Here is a 19,359-nt window from a genome sequence, read left to right on the forward strand (position 1 = left end):
TGGAATTGATTGTGGGACTGCCACCAGCAGGAGGGGTAGGATTGCCAGAACCAGGTTGGGAAACGTCTGGAGATTTAGGGATGAAGTCTTGCAAGGACAGGGGCCTCAGTGGAGTACAGTGCGATAGAGTCCACCCTCCAAAGCATCCATTCTCTCCAAGGGAACTGATCTCTGTAGTCCAGAGATGAGCTGTAATTCCGGTGGATCCCCATGTCCCACCTGGAGGCTGACATCCCTAGTGGCTGCCATTTGGGGCAGTATTCCGTTTCTTACAACATCTTGCCATCCTCTCCCTCCCTCTCTCTCTCTCCCTCCCTCTCTCTCTCTCTCTCACACACACACACACATTCTACTTCTTGCTGTTCTGCTAGATTCCCCCCGCCCCCCATTCCCAACACAACCCTGCTTAGAGCCGCCAGGCGTACTGATTTGCCCTACTTTCCTCCATTCCCACTAACGTCTGGTAGACTTTGAGAACTGGGTCTTCATATCAGAGGGGAGGCGCTGACCGTGGGGGAAGGGCATAGAGAGCTCCTTCAGCCAAGCACATCACGCTTGGCCAACAGCCTGAGCCTCACGGAGGCAGGTCTCCTCAAGCGTAGCTGTGTTTGGAGCAGACACAATTGGTCCGATTGCTCGGGAAAAAGAGGGCTGTGGGTGCTGTTGGCTAAAAACTACACCGTTGTACCCTTTTATTACCGTTTGTGTCCATTTAAAGTGTTTGCTCACCAGCTTACCCCCAGAGTGCTTAAGCAAGGCACGATAAAAACAAAAAAAACAAATTAAAACTATTGGCCACTTCTGTGAAAAGGAGGCAAAATGGCAATAATCCTGTCTTGGCTAGAGGCCTTCAAAATGGAAGGAGGAGGAGGAGGAGGAGAAGACCCCACCCTTCACTCCGAGTCTCAGAGCGACTTACAGTCGCCTTCTCTTCCTCTCCCCACAGCAGACACCCTGTGAGGTAGGTGGGGCTGAGAGAGTTCTGACAGAAACGGCTCTTGAGAGAACAGCTCTGAGAGAGCTGTGACTGGCCCATGATCACACCAGCAGCTGCATGTGGCGGTGTCATCACAGTTGTACCCTTTTATTACCGTTTGTGTCCATTTAAAGTGTTTGCTCACCAGCTTACCCCAGAGTGCTTAAGCAATGCATGATAAAAACAAAAAACAAATCAAAACTATTGGCCACTTCTGTGAAAAGGCCTTCAAAATGGAAGGAGAAGGAGGAGGAGAAGACCCCACCCTTCACGAAGTCTCAGAGCGGCTTACAGTCGCCTTCTCTTCCTCTCCCCACAGCAGACACCCTGTGAGGTAGGTGGGGCTGAGAGAGTTCTGACAGAAACGGCTCTTGAGAGAACAGCTCTGAGAGAGCTGTGACTGGCCCATGATCACACCAGCAGCTGCATGTGGCGGTGTGGGGACTCAAACCCAGTTCTCCTAGATTAGAGTATGCGCTCCTTATCACTACGCCAAGGTGGCTCTGAAGCTAGACTCGGAAAGGCCTTAGAAAGCAGAACAACATTTGCCCTCTAGCAAAGCAGAACTGGTGAGCACCAAGGAGGCCCCAATTCTGCAGCATGAAATGCTGAATTGTGAGATGTGGAGCAGTCGTGCCAATTAAACACGTTTGCACACATTTGCATCATTTATTCTGCATCTGCTGTTCATGGACAGGGGGCACTGAAGTTCCAACCACTGACCCATTTGGAAATGCTGAGCCACCATTTTGCTCACGGGGTTCCAGCTGGCGTTGCCCATGGATGGAAACGTCCCGAGAGAGAGAGAGGGAACTGTGCTCCCTTATTCCTAAACATAATTCCTGGGTCCATGAATACAGGGCAGCCCCCTTGCAGCCTGGATGCCAGATCCGTGCCATCACGTTCTCTGATATGCAGGTGGAAGGGCAGCCCCGGTTCCTCTGGCTACAGAGAGGTGGTTTCGAGATCAACAGCCGTCACATCCCTTGTAGCCAGGGTTGTCAACTCCAGGCTGGGAAATTCCTGGAGATTTGGGCGTGGAGCCTGGGGAGGGCAGGGACCTCGGCAGGGATGGGATGCCATAGAGTCCCCCCCCCCCTCGAAAGCAGCCGTTTTCTCCAGGGGAACTGATCTCGCGAGTCTGGAGGCCAGCTATAATTCCAGGAGACCTCCAGGCCCCACCTGGGGGTTGGCAGCTCTAGTTACAGGTTCGATCCCTGCCGTGTCGGGAAAGACCTTTCTCAGACTTGAACTCATGAGGAGCTGCTGCCAGTTGGAGGAGAGAGTATTGTTGCACTAAGCAGGCCATGATCTAGCTCAGTATAAGGCAGCTTTATACGTTCCTGTAGTCCCTTGGGAGATCTGAAGTGACAGCATAATAAGACTGTGCCGTCTGCGGAATGTTGGGAGAGGTAAGCCGCCCCGGGGCCAGACCCTCCTCCTCCTCCTCCCAGCGAGCAAGAATTTCTTGCGTGATCTAGGAAGGCAGGCAAGGAGAAACCCCAGCCTGCCATTGAGGATGGGAGATTCTCCGCTCCTTTGTTTGTCTGCGAGATGAAAACACCCGAGGGAGAATGCCAAATCCAACACAGCATTCCTTTGTCTGGGCTGGTGCAGTGCCACGGAACTGGGTGGGACCGCCACTCCACCTGCTCGTCCGACCCTCCGAGTGTAAGCTCCGCTACCACCGACGCAGAGCCTGCTCGCATTTTTAAGTTCCAGTGGCCGAGATTTTAGGGGGGCAATTTCGGTCCGCAGAGATGCTCACTCTGCTGGAAGTGGCACACGCAGTAGGGCATATGGACGGCAGAGCGCCGCTTTCGTCTCATGAATAATTCTTCATCTGCTGGTGAGCACTTGGAGGGGGAGGCAGCGGCTCTTTGGGAGCCTTTTTCCATCAGATCTGACGTTGCCCCGTCCCTCCCCGTGTGTTATAATTTTATCCCTGTGTTACCCAAATGGGCCCGTTGCCCATAATGAACACAGCCAGTTGAAGAAGTGAGCGGTGTCTCACGAAAGCTCATCCCCGGCCGCAAAGTTTGTTAGTCTTTGAGGTGCTGCTGGACCCTTGCGCTTTTCTACTGCTACAGCCAGTTGGGATTTCCAAAAGCAGAGAAAACCCTTTATTGCAATGAAGGGAGACCCCCTTGGGTAGCAGAGGTCCCGAAGACCCCGTTGCTTTGTGTTAACAATCACTTCTTAAAGCCATTCCTGGGCATACACAGATACCCCATGACATCATAGTCATTTGATTTCCCTTACACCTAATTATGGATTTATCTTTGCTAAGCAAATGCAGCGGCAAGCATGCATTTCACCATGAACAGAGGCATTTCTGACCTTTTACTTCTCAGAAATTCCCGGTACCTTAAATATTTTCTTATAAGTAAGCGTCTATACCAGACTTGTGGTTTTGGTACAAGCTTACAAGCCTTGCAGCTTTTGTTGTTGTTCAGTCGCACAGTCGAGTCCGACTCTTTGAGACCCCATGGACCACATCACGCCAGGCCTTCCCGTCTTCCGCCGTCCTCCAGAGTTTGCTTAATTTCATGTTCGTTGTATCGATAACACTGTCTAACCATCTCATCCTTTGCCGTCCCCTTCTTCTTTTACCTTCAGTCTTTCCCAGCATCAGGGTCTTCTCCAGTGAGTGCGCCCTTCTCATTGGGTGGCCAAAGTATTTGAGCGTCAGCTTCAGTTATCCATCTGGTGATGTCTATCTGTAGAGTCACCTCCAGTGTTCCCTCTAAGCTGAGTCAGTGTGAGCTAGCTCACAGTTTCTTAGCCTCCGGCTCACACATTTTTGTCTTGGCTCAGGAAAAGTGGCTCCAGAGCAAACTAATTTATGCAATAGCCAAATCGCTCGCTCACAACTTAAATGCAAGTAGCTCACAAAGTAGAATTTTTGCTCACAGGACTCCATAGCTTAGAGGGAACATTGGTCACCTCTTAGGTTGTTGGAAGAGGGTGTTTGCTATGACCAGCATGTTCTCTTGACAAAACTCTTGTTAGCCTTTGCCCGGCTTCATTTTGTTCTCCAAGGCCAAACTTGTCCATTATCCCGGTTACCTTTTGACTTCCCACTTTAGCATTCCAGTCCCCTATGATGATGACATCTTTTTTTTGGTGCTAGTTTTAGGAGGTGTTGTAGGTCCTCATAGAACCGGTCCATTTCAGCCTCCTCTGCGTCAGTGGTTGGGGCATAGACTTGGATTACTGTGATGCTGAATGGTTTGCCTTGGATTCGGACCAAGATCATTCTGTCGTTTCTGAGATTGTATCCCATTACTGCCTTTTTCACTCTCTTGTCGACTGTAAAGGCCACACCATTTTTTCTGTGGGATTCTTGGCCACAGTAGCTTACAGTTAGCATATCCTGATTTCTTCATACACTTGCTGTGCAGAGAAACTGAAAATAACTTGTGACATGGTGGGCAGTTAGCAATTTCAATCAACAGCTAGCATAAGCTGTAATTTCTAATGTGCAGCATGTTAGCCGTCTAAAATTGGCATGAGTACCATTAGTGTTAGGCCCCATTACCTTGGTAGACCTTGCTACAGAGTCTATCACCTGTGTGTGTGTTTTACCCCAGTGTCAGGACACACCAGTAGTGCCCTGCTTGAAACCTTCTGTGTTTTTCAGGTGCCAAATGCCTCTCGCACTCCTCGCAATTTGAGGCCTGACAAGAGCACAGAAACTTGTCAAGAAATGTTGGCACGACCCTCTGTGCGGTTGTCAGATCAGCACAGGATCAGGGCTAAAGAAGGCTTAAACCAGTGGGAGCCAGCGGCAGGCCAGACGTGGCATTCAGTGTCGTCTGATCCGGCTCATAATGTCCCATTCAAATATTTGTTCAGGTTGCAGGAGAAACAGAGAGGTGACTCTTTCATGTGAAGGTCTCTCTTTTGGATTTTGTCATATGAAAAAATGCACGTATTAGCATTTATCCAACCCGAACATGTGAAAATTGGGGGTTTTTTGGGGGGGGGGATTAAGGGAAGGAAAAAAACCAGAAATTTTGGGGGAGGGAATTGAAATATGTGCAACGCTTGCTTTCCTATCAAACCCAAACTTATTTCGCTGCTTGATTAATATAAAATGCATTGTTTCTAATTTTGCATATAGAATGATGCTATGTTTGTTTACGGAAGCAGCCTCAACAGCCGGATCTCATCGGAGCTTGAAAGCTAAGCAGGGTTGGCACTGGTTAATACTTGGATGGGGGACCACCAAGGGAGGCTGGGATACCTATGCAGTGGCAGGCAATGGCAAACCACCTTTGCATGTCACTCGCTTTGAAGGCTCCATGGTCCCGGGACTGCCATGATTCGGTTGCAAGTTGACTGCACACTGATGGCTCAGCTTTCTGTGAGCAAAAGTGCAAACATAGTACTTGAGGGTGAACTATAAGCCACTGCTCCCTTTTTGCCATCTGAGAGGTAGGAAAAATAGAAGATCAATATATTTTTTTTAGTTTAAAGTAATCCCAAGAAAATATAAACTGCCTAGCATGATAAAAAGTAGAGACATCACCCTGCCAACAAAAGTCCGCATGGTCAAAGCAATGGTATTCCCAGCAGTCATGTATGGCTGCGAGAGTTGGACTATAAGGAAGGCTGAGTGCCGAAGAATAGATTCTTTTGAACTGTGGTGCTGGAGAAGACTCTTGAGAGTCCCTTGGACTGCAAGGAGATCAAATCAGTCGATCCTAAAAGAAATCAACCCTGACTGTTCCCTGGAAGGCCAGATAATGAAACTGAAGCTCAAATACTTTGGCCCCCAAATGAGAAGGGAGCACTCACTGGAGAAGACCCTGATGCTGGGAAAGATTGAAGGTCAAAGAAAACAGGGACGGCAAAGGATGAGATGGTTAGACAGTGCCTTCGATGCAACGAACATGAAACTAAGCAAACTTCAAAGGACGGCGGAAGACAGGAGGGCCTGGGGTGATCTGGTCCATGGGGTCGCAGAGAGTCGGACTCGACTGTGCGACTGAACAACAACATACTGTGACAAGTTGCTTAGCAGTACATTTGGATATCAGTAAACTTGATACCCTGGGAAACAATGAACTATTCAAAAGCATGCTGTCACCCTCTACCTATATGTATGGACTGGTAACTTCCATTTCGATGTATCTGAAGAAGTGTGCACGCACGCGAAAGCTTACACCTTGAATCAAACTTCGATGGTCTTAAAGGTGCCCCTGGACATAAAGGTGCCCCTGGACTCGAAGTTTGTTCTGTCGCCGTACAGGTTATAGCATGCCAGAATTATTCACTTTTAAGCAATAAACATATCCTAGAAAATACATTCTACGTGTCTACCATGCAGGGCTTTTTTTGTAGAAAAAGCCCAGCAGGAACTCATCAGCATAATAGGCCACACCCAACAGCAGGAACTCATTAGCCTATTAGGCCACACCCCTGACAGCGCAGCTCATTGGCATAGGCCGCACCCCCATGTTATCAGAAGTGTGCTCATCCAGCCACACCCACCTTTTGCTTCTTATTCTGTTTACCTTGTTTGTTGTCAAAACCCAGGGCCTTTTTTTTTGCAGCAGGAACTCCTTTGCATGCTAGGCCACACACCCCTAATATAGCCAGTCCTAATGAGTTTCTGATGTTGGGTGTGGCCTATTATGCTAATGAGTTCCTGCTGGGCACGGCCAACTTGGAAGCCAGCCAGAACTCCGTTCCTGTGTGTTCCTGCCCAAAAATAGCCCTGCTACCATGTACATAGGAATTATCATTCTTTAACACTGTGGATTGTCTTCCACAAAAATGTTCATGCGACCCATTTTTTGTGAATAAAAGATGCTCCTAAGAGGCATTTCCCAAAAAATCCCCCCCACACACACAACTCCCCAAAAATTTCTGAAAATTTTCACTGGGAAAAATGGAGGGAGGGGCCTTTTCAGGGGGAAAAGGTTTGTTTGGTTTGGTTTCTCTTCCAGACTTTCACATTTCTAATGCTACTGGTCTGCTCAGCCAAGTTCAAAGCCTTCCTCTGCGGGAAGTGGCTCTTCCTCTGGTGGAAGAACCACCTGAGCTGGGGGAAGGCTCCAGATGTGACTGCGTGGTGTAGTAGGTTACATTCTTTTCAATTTTTTCTTTTTGGTATTTTGGTATATCTTAGTTCTGTTTTTTTTAAGCCCCCGGAGGGGATTTTTAATTGCATTTTCTGTAGACTACAAACTGCAACAAAAAAATGGGAAGGGAACATCTATATCTAGGGAGAAAGTAAAGAAAACCACTAATAACTAAAACCCCAAGAATAGGAGATAATTACATCAGCTTATATAAATGTTAATCTTAAATGCCAGTAATACATTCGACGTAGTCGATTAAGCTAAATTGTTTATCTTTTTTAAAAAAAATTTAACTGTATAAAGAACACATCATGAGCATCCTTTACAACAAATGCTTTAAGGCACCTTTCAGAGTTCTTCAGCCTTCACTTTAATGTATCTTTTCTGATCCTCAAGTGGTATTCTCGTTTAGGGGCCGCCGCCCCCTTTTCTGAAGCAGAGTCCCCGTCTGACACAGAGCCCACTTCACCACTAGATTTGCTATCATCTTCTTTAACGTCCTCAACTGGCTCTCCCAGTTGCAATCTCATAAACTCATGTGCTTTGGAGACAGAGTCAATTTTTTCTTTTTTATCCTGCAGTTTGAAAATGACGCCTTCGGGTGTCGGCCATCTGTAGGAAATGCTGTTTGTTTGTAGAAAAAGAATTAAGTCTTTGTACTTCTTCCTCTTCTTCCTTATTTCAAATGGAATGTCTTTTAGAATCCTGATGGTATTGCCCCCGATTTTCAGGGATATTCCTGTAGTTGCTTTCAGGATTAAATCCCTCACGTGTCTCTTCGAGAATCTAACCACTATCTCTCCAGGCAGATTATTTTTCTTGATGTTGATGGAGTAGGCCCTATAGACCACATCCATTTCGCTTATAAGGTATTCCGCTTTTAAATCTGTAACTGGAGCTAATGCATCGCTCAAAAGTTGTTTTAGATTCTTTTGATTCAGGGACCCCTTGGAACCGGAGTACCAGGTTAGCTTTCTCCATTTGCAATTGTAGCAGTTGCGATTCATCCAAAGCTTGCTTCTTTTCCAGCATTTGCACCTTTTTCTTTACTTTTTTAGAGTTGGTGTCTATTTCCTTTACTTTCTCAGCTGTTTGCTCCGTCTTTTTTGTAGTTTCAGACAGTTGGAGCTACTGAGTTGCAAAGTTCTGGTTCAGAGTTGCCAGCTGTTGATTGATGTTAGTCATCTGATCCAGTAGAGGGCGTAAAGAGTCCGCCAAAAGTTTAGAGAACTCAGTGGTCTCTTCCGGTCGTGGACTTACGCTTCCCGGTGGTTTCACTTTTGCTTGTTTGTCCCTCTCCATTTTTTCCCACGCCATTTTAAAGGATTGTTTACTTTTGTAAAAACTTGCTAAAGTCTCTGAAATTTGCCCATACACTTGCCCGAGCTCTGGTAAGTTTCTTAAAACAGATTTTAACGCTTTTGCCTCCACTCCCCCCTTGTTCAATCGCTTTTAAGTCTCTGCGTGTAGGAGGGGTCCCTCCCCCGCTCGCTTTTCTCGCCATTCCCAGGGGGGCTTTCTTTTTAAATTGTTGGTGTTTTGCTTTTACTCGACTCACTGTTCATTGTTGGTCCTTGGACCTCGCTCAGCATAGGTTTTAAACGCTCGATGTCCCGGTCAGCGGCTTTAGTTCCATAAGGACGCATAGCAGCAGGACCGTCGGGGCGGAGGAGCGCCTCAATTCTCCAGCAACGTGCTGGCGAAGATGCCACCCCTCAAAAGCCCCATGGCTAGGAGCCTTTCACAAAGGCTCTGGGGTGGTGGTGGCAAACAATCCCCCCCCATCTGCTAGTGCGCAGATTGCACCCCCGGGAGGTCTGGGAGGTGCGTCCGCCAGCATGTAGCCATACACCAGAAGTCCTTGATATATCTTAATGTATTGTATGTGTGTGTGTGTACATGCACACATATGTGTGCCCATGCCTGGAAGTCATGGCAACCTTTGACAACTCCTCCTGGGGCACGGAGGACATTCAGAGAAGTGGCCTGCCTCTGGCCTCCCGGCCCTGGTTTTCTTTGGAGGTCTCCCATCCAAATACTTGTTCGGGTTGGCCCTGCTTAGCTTCTGAGATCTGATAAGATTGGGCTTGCCTGGTCTATCCAGGTCAGGGCTAGGTTACATTCTTTCCAACATTAGCTGTCTTGATTACTTTGAATTGGTCTGTCACTATGGCTCTGCCTGATGAGAGGTGGGACAATGGTTCTCACTGCCTATGGGAAAAATTAAATTATTGTATGGCATTGTGTGTGGAATTGCCAGGAGATCCCGAAGGATTCTTTGGCTGCCTGAAGCTGTAGCTTTTTTTTGGCACCGCTAGGTGGCGAGCTATGCTTATTTTTAGGCCGAGAGTGCTGTGACTTGCCCAAGGTCACCCAGCTGGCTTCACGTGGGGATTATGGGAGTTTATCTTAAATGGGTAATCTACATCTGGGGGTGAGGATTGTTACCTGTGCTCTGCAGATGTGACCAAAAGAAGCAGATGGTTCTGAAGGTAGGGGCAATGGGAAGGGGAAAATATGGGAATTTCTAGCTGGAGCTACCCGAGACTGGGATATAACGAGGGGACAGATGGCTTGCATAACTTACTCTCTGGAAACCCAGTTCAGAATTTAGTGGCGACTTGGTTTGCATATAGGAGCAGGGCTCTTTTTGTAGCAGGAACTCCTTTGCATATTAGGCAACACACCCCTAATGTAGCCAATCCTCCAAAGGCTTACAGAGCTCTTCTTACAGGGGCTACTGTAAGCTCTTGGAGGATTGGCTACATTAGGGGTGTGTCACCTAATATGCAAAGGAGTTCCTGCTACAAAGAGAGCCCTGAGTGTATTAGACCTCACTATACCCTCCTTGTATGGCTTTACCGTAGAGTTTAGGGTGAATGCTAGAGCATCGCCCTGATGCATTGATGTCACTTCCGGTTTGTGCTGCAAGTGATGTCATGATGCTGGGTGTGCTGGAATTGGTAAGTCCCTCCCCCGTCATTTACGCCATTGCTAGCCTTGGCCTGGCAACCCTACGGCTGAACCCACCCCTTCTCTCCCATGTGGAATTTCTTCCCACCAGCTGTTGTGTTGCCAGGCCTCCTGAGGCTCAGGCCACAAGACTTAGGGGATGAACCGTAAGAGCTAGAGGGGCTGTGCCTGACCAGTCAGAAGGTGGAGCCCAGTGGAAGAAGCGGTAGGAATGGCAGTGGCTGTGCCTGGTGCCTGGAAGGGCAGTGGTGGAGTGGATGGCAAAGGCTCTCATCCAATCAGGCCAAAAGAAGTCACTCTTGGAGGCCCTAAGAAGGACAGGCGAAGCCCTTAATCTCTGGGTCAAACGGTCGTTGAGTCCCCTCCATCAACGGCCTCCCAGCGCATCTAGATGCTGAACTCCTAGGGCAAAGGCAGGGTGTCGCCCTCAGTAAATGCGCCTTTGTGTTTCTGCAGACCTGTCCCTGCATCTTGGAGATCCTTCACTCCACAGAGATCTCACAACAGCCTGGTGAATGGCTGCTGGTGCATCTCAGGTGGCCTCCATCCATCCATCTCCCATGGGGCTCTCACGCTGCTGAAGAACCTGCTTGCCCTGAGGGGACGAAAGAGAGAGAGCAGCCTTCCCTTAACCTGACTACCAAGGAGAGAACAGCAGGGGAAGAGCAGTTGTGGGCCCATGCTTAGGCCATCAATCATCCAGTGACAAGCAAGGCAGCCAGCCACTGCAAACAAAGTTTTCAAAGCCCTGGGTGCCGGTTGCATGTTGCCTGGTTCCCACCCACTCCCCTTTTTTTTAAAGCAGAGAGGTCGTGCAGAAATACAATAGACAAATAAAAATCATAGCTTCTGACCAAGGGAGCGTTGACTCTTGAAAGCTGAAGATCTTGTTGCTTTCTAAAGTGCTACTGGGCTTGACTCTAAGTGTTCTACTGCCGACCAATAGGGCAGCCCTCTGAAACAGGTTTTTTGGGGTGGTTGTCTGACAGAGAGGCTTCTCCCAGAGAAAACATTACTGGCCTTCCCCACGCAACTTCCGTCTCTGGGAGCACGCAAAGCGGCTGTTTGCTTACACCCTAAATTGCTGGCTCAATACAGGGTTTGATTACTTCACACTGTGCACGAAACATTTCCAGCAGCTGATTCGAGGGAGAAAGTTCGTTTTTTCGTTTCCATGCTTGCCGTCTCTCCCTCCTTCCCGCTTCTTGTTCCACTTATAAAAAAGGAAAATTTATGCAGCAGCTAAGGGGGGGAGGAAAACAGAAGGAAACAAACCTTTGATTCTTCGCCAGCTGCTCTGTTTGCAAAAATTGGCGCGTTGAAAAATATCACACAAACTGAGCCCCGTCCCAGAAAGCCGTCCAATCTTGCGCAGTCATGTTTACAGACTCGGTTCTTACCTCACTTTATTTTTTTTCCTTTCCCTTGATAAATCACGTTGAGCTTCCGATCTCTGGCACCTATTGCAGATCTGCTTGAGTACAATCAATCTTAGTTCCTGGCAACTCAGAAAATAGTCACTGCTGGAATCTACTGAGGATTTGGCGTCTTGGAAAACCACTTTTAGAACTTCAAAATGTTTGTCTCGTCAGCCACAAGACATTTTTTTAAAAATCCACAAAGGAGGGGGGGGAAACTGGGGAGGAAATTCTATCTTCCAAAATCTAAGGATGAATTTTGTTCCTGGAATCCCCAAGGGTGTATCCAGAAGCAAAGATTATAGGTTTGGCATAAGGGTGTAGCTAGTAGGCAGAGAATCCAGTGCATGTCTAGAGAGAAAATTTTGCATTCTGCAGTCCTGTCCCAGATTTTCTTCATTTTCAAACTATGTGGCAGTATCCAGATCTGGCATGTATGGACAACTGTGTACACATGTCCCATTGATTTGGATTCCCTGGAAAGAAAGCCCCCCTCCCCGTTGTTTGTTCTCCCCATCTAGGGTGGTCAGGTCCTCCCTCCTGACAAGAGCTCAAATGAAGAGGAGCAGAAAGGCAGAGATTCCTAGTGGCCACTGCCGTTGTTCAAAGCGTTACCTTTGGAAGAAAACAGCACACAATTGTCCATGTTTGTGCTATGAACTTACAACCAGGATCAGAATGCCCCAGTCTGTTCCCAAGTTTCATATGAATATGTATTGTGTCTAACAAGTATGGTTGCAGGAAGCTACTGGTAAGGGCTGTTATTCTCAAATAAGAACAAAAATATGCATTTCAGAGTATGTAAACGAGGCGCTAGTAAGTTTTCTGCTGACTTGATACCTCTGTATATTAACTTGAGGATATAGTGGGGGGGTCGTCTCTTTTCGGGTTGTCTCTCCTGCCTTTGATCAGTGCAGGACCTGAGGAAAGAAGAGTTTGGTTTGTCCAGTTTCTGAATGGCCAGCTAGAAAAATCTTGCGAGCAAACAGACGTGCCATCCACTTCTGATGACACTCTGAATTAATGGTCTTCAAAACATCCTACTGTTAAGAGCCTTCCTTGATTGTCAATCCACCTCATGTTGGGTCTTCCTCTTTTCCTGCCGCCTTCAATTTTTCCTAGCATTTCCAGTGGGTCTTCTCTTTTCGTCAGGGGGCCGAAGTACAATAGCCTAAGTTTAGTCATTTTAGTTTCTAGGAAGAATTCACATTTCATTTGATCTAGAACCCACATATTTGTCTCTTCGGTGGTCCAAAGCATCTGTAAAACTCTTCAGCTAATGTAAACGTCGATTAGGCAGGCAATAGGATTTGGTGTAGAAGCCAGAAATTTCCGCTTGAGCATTCTGGAAGCCTTCTGTGCCTGGCAAAACTAGAAACTGGGCTTTAGGTCAGCCAGCTCAGGTGTTTGCACAAACATTGACTACGATGCATGTCACCAAGGGATGTCAGTCTAGATCCATCATCCATACAGATTGCAATCTAGTTGCTCGCTTGCTTCTTCTCTCCTGATCTGAGTTCTTATAAGGAGAGGCTTTGTGGCATTATGCTTGGTTAGAAGTGATTTCAGTGAATCGCACAAGGAGAAAGACACGCAAAACTGGAAGCGATTCAGAATTTTTTTTACAGAGCTGCCAAAGAAGCACATTGTGAATCTGGAAATCTGAGGTTTAGAAAGTATCAAAACACATTTCTAAGCCAGCTTGAAATGAAAAAACGGCCAGCGGACTCTCTCAGGTGGCTAGCCGCACTAAGAGATTCACAAGCATCTTTGTACATGTTTTATTTATGTTTCTGCCTCACCCATGCAGAGCTTGTGCCCATAAATGTATATTATTTAAAGATTCTTTAATATGTGGAGGGGAGGGCTGTGGCTCAGCAGTCCAGCATCTGTTTGGTGTGCAGAAGGTCCCAGGTTCAATCCCTGGCATCTCCAGTTAAAACAACCAGGTAGGAGGTGATGGGAGAGACCTCCCCCTGAGACCCTGCAGAGCCCCGCCAGTCTGAGTAGACGATACTGACTTTGACGGACCAGTGATCTGATTTTGTATTAGGCAGATTCATGTGTGTTCCTGTTTTGTTTGCTTGTTGGTGGAGAAACGGAACCTGCTCGTGAAATGTCTGTCTTTGACGACTCAATGGATTTCTCCCTTCTTCCCCCCTTTTTTCTCTCTAGCTTGTACTGCTGGTACTTTCAAGGCCTCTGTGGGAGACACGCCCTGCAGTCCATGTCCTGCCCACAGCTATTCTTCGACACCAGGCGCCAGCGAATGCACCTGCTTGGCCCGATACTACCGTTCGTCTTCGGACACCTCTGATGCCCCCTGTACCAGTAAGTATCTGGGACAGGGAGGGATGGACAGGCATGATTAGCTACCAGAGATGGCCACAAAACGGTGGAAATGTATATTGGAAAGCAGCCATGAAGACCGATAATGCAAGACTGGCACCCCACTTTCCTGTCTTGGATTCTCTCTACATTCTCCTTCTGTGCTAGCCTCAAAAGCTAGTAGGATAGATCCTACCCCCTATCCTACCCCATTTGTTTACTTATTTATTTTTTAAAATATTCATACCCCCCCCCCTTTCCTTTTGGCTGGAGTTGGAAGCCTCCCTCCAAACTAAGGTTAAGTGTGCAGACTCTAATCTGGGAGAACCGGGTTTGATCCCCCACTCCTCCACTTGCAACTGCTGGATGACCTCGGGCAAGCCATAGTTCTGACAAGAGCTGTCCTTGAAAGGGCAGTTCTTGAAAGAGCTCCCTCAGCCCCACCTACCTCACGGGGTGTCTGTTGTGGGGAGAGGAAGGGAAAGGAGTTTGTAAGCCGCTCTGAGACTCTGAGTGAAGGGTGAGGTATAATCCAAACTCTTCTCTTCTTCTTCTCTCTCCCTGTCTTAGATTTATAGCCCTCCCTCCCTTGTACAACAGGGCTCAGAGTGGGTAACAACAGTATTCATAAATTAAAACTATTAAAAGAATTCTTACCATAACACTGGCGCCAATAAGATGGTACATAGAAGGGAAGCACAACATAGTGCCCCTTCTCTGTGGGGGAATAGATATCATACAGTTTGATGGGAGAAGGGAAAGGAAGGGAAGGACGTCAGCCCAGGTAGAAACCATCGTTGTCCCCAACCATAGGCTGGGCAGAACATCTCTGTCTTACAGGCCCTGCAAAACTGCCTCAAATCCCTCAGGGCCCGGGTCTCATTCGACAGGGAGTTCCACCAAGCCGGAGCCCTGGCTCAGGTGGAATACAGCTGAATATTCTTTGGGCCAGGGATCTCCAGTTAGTTGTTACCTATTGAGCACAATGCTCGGGGGGGGGGGTAATACCAGGAGGAAGAGCCACTCAAACTTGAGGGAGTCTCCTTAGGCTGGAAGAAGGCCACTTGGAGAATGGTTGCATCCACCCCAGTGTTTCTTCCATCATGCCTGCTCCCTGTATCGCTCTTTTCCCTCACCCCTCTTGATTTATTTCCTGCCTTGAGGCCTTGCTTCATTCCCCTCTTACCATTCATCCATTAGGCGGTGTTTCCAAGCACTTCCCTTATGAAACTGGCTCATGGGCAGGGATGTCGAACGTCCTTATGGACCTATCGCTCTTTTCCCTCACCCCTCTTGATTTATTTCCTGCCTTGAGGCCTTGCTTCATTCCCCTCTTACCATTCATCCATTAGGCGGTGTTTCCAAGCACTTCCCTTATGAAACTGGCTCATGGGCAGGGATGTCGAACGTCCTTATGGACCAAAGGCCAAAGCTGCTGGGTTTTTTTTTCATTGATGGTTGTTCAGCATTTCATCTATTGTTCGTAAGGTAGCTGTGGAATAAAATGTTTGACAAACATGTTTGAGGAACAGAATTCGCTGCATGCCATTTTTCACAGAAATCAGTAGTTTATTATATTTATTTACTTACTTTGCCATTCTTGCTGAGACTCAGGGCTTGTGACAGCTAAAAACGCTGTAGTACATATAATACATTTAAAAACCTGCAAGATGAAATAATGTGGCTCTGAAAACAAAGCACATAATACCGACAGCAAAGCATGAATTACGTGAGTGGAGTACAGTGCAGTGAAACGTTATATTACCTACAATAAAATCACAAAATAAAACTGGATTGCAAAATTAGATTTCTATTAAATAAGGCTGCCTTATACTTCTGACTTAACGCCAGTATGAATGAATGGCTGAATAAAAGTTTGGTTTGGCTGGATCAGACTATGTTCTATCTGGTCCAACAATCTCACACCACCCCTCATACGTCTCTGGGAATCTCACAAGCATAACATGAAAGGGCCTTCCCCTGTTGTTTGTTCCCATCATTTGATAATCAGAAGGATAGACTTCCTCTGTATATGGATGTTTTATATAGGTGTCGTAGCTAATACTTCTTGATACAGACTTCTTTGTGGATTTTGCTCAGCCTATTTAAGAAGTCCTCTTAAGTTAGTGGCCACAGCCACATTTTGTGGCAGTGAAGAAAGTCTTCCTCATGTCTCCCTTGAATCTGTTTCCAGTACATGTCATTGGGTGCGATGCCCCCTCTAAGCCGTGGAGTCTTGTGAGCAAAAATTCTGCTTTGTGAGCTACGGGCATTAAAGTCCTGAGCGAGCGATTTGGCTACTGCATAAATTAGTTTGCTCTGCAGCCATCCTTCCCGTGCTAAGACAAAAATGTGTAAGCCAGAGGCTAAAAAAACCTGTGAGCTCGCTCACGCTAACTCGGCTTGGAGGGAACACTGATTGGGTGTCCTCAGATGCTAAAGTTAGGAGACAGATTTCACAAACAGGAGACAAATGTCACTCTCTTCACAGATTCTTATTACTATTTTCAGTCTATTAGTCACCGTTGAATGCGCATCTGTACTCAAGGCCATTTACAAACAATTGAAAGAACACATTAGCACAACGAAAAGCAGAACAGCACTCTTAAGAGTAGACGTAGATGCTACAGCAGGCACAAGGCTGCCACCAGAAGTATTACCTTTGGGTGGAACTATATGCTGCAGCAGGCACAAGGGTTCCCCTGAAAACATCATGTCCCCATCTCCTCCACAGAGCATCTGGAGATGCTCACTGTGCAAGCACGACGTCATCCTGTTGGGAGTTTCTGTCTCCTCCCTCCAATAGTTGCCATTGGTTGGAGCAGGATAACTCTGAACACAGTGGCATCATGTTGTACAGTGAGTACCCTTACACGTGAAAGGGGTTATGAGGCACATGCAGCTGCTGGTGTGACCTTGGGTCAGTTACAAGCTCTTTCAGAGCTGATCTCTCACAAGCAGTCCTCAAAAGAGCTCTCAGCCCCACTTACCTCACAGGGTGTCTTTTGTGGGGAGGGGAAGGGAAATGTAATGTATTCATAAGCTGCCGTAGAATTCATTATGTGTTGTGAAACATCTGATTGAAAAGCTATGTTAAGCTTCGTCCTGGGCTAGGATCCAAATCCATCCAATCATATTGCTAGCCCAGGAAGCACCTAGCCAATCACTTCACAGCAAGCTCCCTAAGCGGGAACGTCTGTGATTGGTCCTTATCTGAACAACCGTATTGGTTGGTATTTGTACAGAGGGTGTGGCTACATTAGCCGGGAGAGTTTAAAAGCAGGGGGACTGCAATGTAGAACTGAACTGTTCTGTTCTGGCTATCAGATGTTGATCCGTGTTGGAGTTGTGTTCGAGTTGAAGAATAAAGCTGTGTTCTTGCCGATTCACTCTCCGACTGCTTTGTTAAGTGAGCGACTTAAAAGGAAAGGAGATTGTAAGCTGCTCTGAGACTCTGAGTGAAGGGTGGGTTATAAATCCAATCTCCTCTTCCTCCTCCTCTGCCTTGGATTTTGACTGTTCTGCTAGCCACCTTGAGTTTGCACAGATTAGGCAAATAGATGGATTGACTCAGTTGAGGAAGCCACAGCCCTCAGTTTGCAAGACGTGAGCAAGGCTGGTAACAATAGGATATTTGGGAGTGAATTAATTCGTACAGTTGCCATAAGTCAAGAGTGACTTGACGAAACTTAATGCATACATAAATAAATATCTTTAAGCGGATTGTCAGCCTTACTTATGTTTGTGCCCATCTCCGCCACTGTGCATTGCTTTCCTGTGTCACAAGATGCTTTCTGGCTCATTACAAGAAGTTGGTCTTGTGTGAGGAGAAGGCCCAACCTCCAGAAACTTTCCACTGTGGTGGACCGCCACAGCTCAAGGGGAAAGGTTTCGGGCCAAGCCAGAGCTGTTTCTGCCAGCTGCCCTGTGTCTGCCATAACGAGTCGTAACACTAAGCAAGAAAAAGCAGCAAATCAGAATCAGGACATCAACCGTAACAAAAAAAGTCAGATCATCTCGCCGTTGGGAAAGCTGGCAAGAAAAGCGGTGGGGCAAACATCAAGCATGACTCAAGATTTGGGTAGGGCATTGCACAAGACAGGTACCACCAGTGAAAAAGCTGTCCTTGGGCATCTGTCAAGAATGTTGCCACCCAGATTCCCATCCTTTTGTTACTATCAGCCTCTCTTTCATTGTCCCAATTCTTCACGCTTTCGTGCTCTCCTCTTTTTTTGTTTTTTGTTTACAGGCACCCCTTCGGCCCCACGTGACCTTAGCTACGAGATTCTTGGCTCCAACGTCCTCCTAACCTGGCGTCTCCCCAAGGACCTGGGTGGCCGAAAGGATGTTTTCTTCAATGTCATCTGCAAGGTGTGCCCAACAGGGTCCCCGGGGCCTTGCGTGCGTTGTGGGGACAGCGTCCAGTTCGAGCCTCGCCAGGTGGGGCTGACGGAGAGCCGAGTGCAAGTCTCCAACCTCCTGGCCCGTGTGCAGTACACCTTTGAGATTCAGGCCGTCAACCTGGTGACCGAGTTGAGCCCCGATGCCCCCCAATATGCTGCTATCAACGTTAGCACCAGCCAGTCGGGTAAGAAAGCTTTGCAGTCCCCATCCCTTGTTCTGCCTCCATCTTTGTTTCTTTCATCTCAATTCCATTCTTTCTTCTTTTTTTGTAATTTTATTTTTTCATTTTTCTTTAACGGAACTAAAATAAAAACATACTAGTTGAAAAGATTGTACATTTCACAGCATAAAATTCAACCTTTGCTAATACATCAAGTACCGTACACTGGCATATTCATTTTTCTTATCTAATCTTTTCTATCTTCAGCCAGTCGTATACTATTCCCCATCTATCCCAGAAGGTCTTTTCTGATTTGTTTTGTAGATTGATATTCAGTTTATCCATTTCTGCTACTTCTAGGATTTTATATTTCAATTCTCTTATAGAGGGTAAATTTTCTGATTTCCATCTCTTTGCTATGAGTATTCTAGCTGCTGTTAGTATATATACTATAATATGTACATGTTCTTTTATTGTATCCGGTAACATATTTAGTAGACAGATTTCCGGTGTTAATGGAATATTAATTTTTAAGATGCTTAGAAATATTTTCTGAATTTTTTTGCCAGAAATTCAATTCCATTCTCATTTAACGTAACCCCTTCTGCTTCCCGTTTCCTGCTGGTACTGAAATGTGTCCTTATCATGAGAAACAATGCAGCAGTGCCTCAAATAGAGGATTCTGAGCACTGTTAAGGGTGTTAGTGCCGAAGACAGCCTGAGCAGTGGGGCGCGATTAAGGTTGCCAGCCCACTGGTCCAGGTTGGGGTTTTCCCCCAATTTTGCAGGCCCTTCCCTGCCCGCAAATGCCCCGAAACATGGCACAATGAAATCACCTGGAAGCAGGGGGGGGGTTGTAGAAAAAGCCCAGCAGGAACTCATTAGCATAATAGGTCACACCCAACAGCAGAAACTCATTAACATATTAGGCCACACCCCTGACAGCACAGCTCATTAGCACATTAGGCTGCACCCCCATGTTACCAGAAGTGTGGTCATCCAGCCACA

The 19,359-nt window shown here is 47.0% G+C and overlaps 1 protein-coding gene across 1 annotated transcript in view; it reads left to right on the top strand.

The window, feature by feature from the left end:
• Positions 1 to 19,359, top strand: part of LOC107122073 (ephrin type-B receptor 5-like) — a gene marked incomplete at its 3' end in the record, with an annotated part of 150,343 nt that overhangs the window by 89,089 nt on the left and 41,895 nt on the right. The window contains exons 4-5 of the mRNA XM_015425100.1: positions 13,635 to 13,790; positions 18,037 to 18,375. Coding sequence (XP_015280586.1) covers positions 13,635 to 13,790; positions 18,037 to 18,375 — 495 coding nt within the window. The remainder of the gene's footprint in view (positions 1 to 13,634; positions 13,791 to 18,036; positions 18,376 to 19,359) is intronic.

The sequence above is a fragment of the Gekko japonicus genome, unplaced genomic scaffold, assembly GCF_001447785.1.
Source record: "Gekko japonicus isolate JY-2015 unplaced genomic scaffold, Gekko_japonicus_V1.1 scaffold3304, whole genome shotgun sequence".
Classification (NCBI taxonomy): Eukaryota; Metazoa; Chordata; class Lepidosauria; order Squamata; family Gekkonidae; genus Gekko; species Gekko japonicus.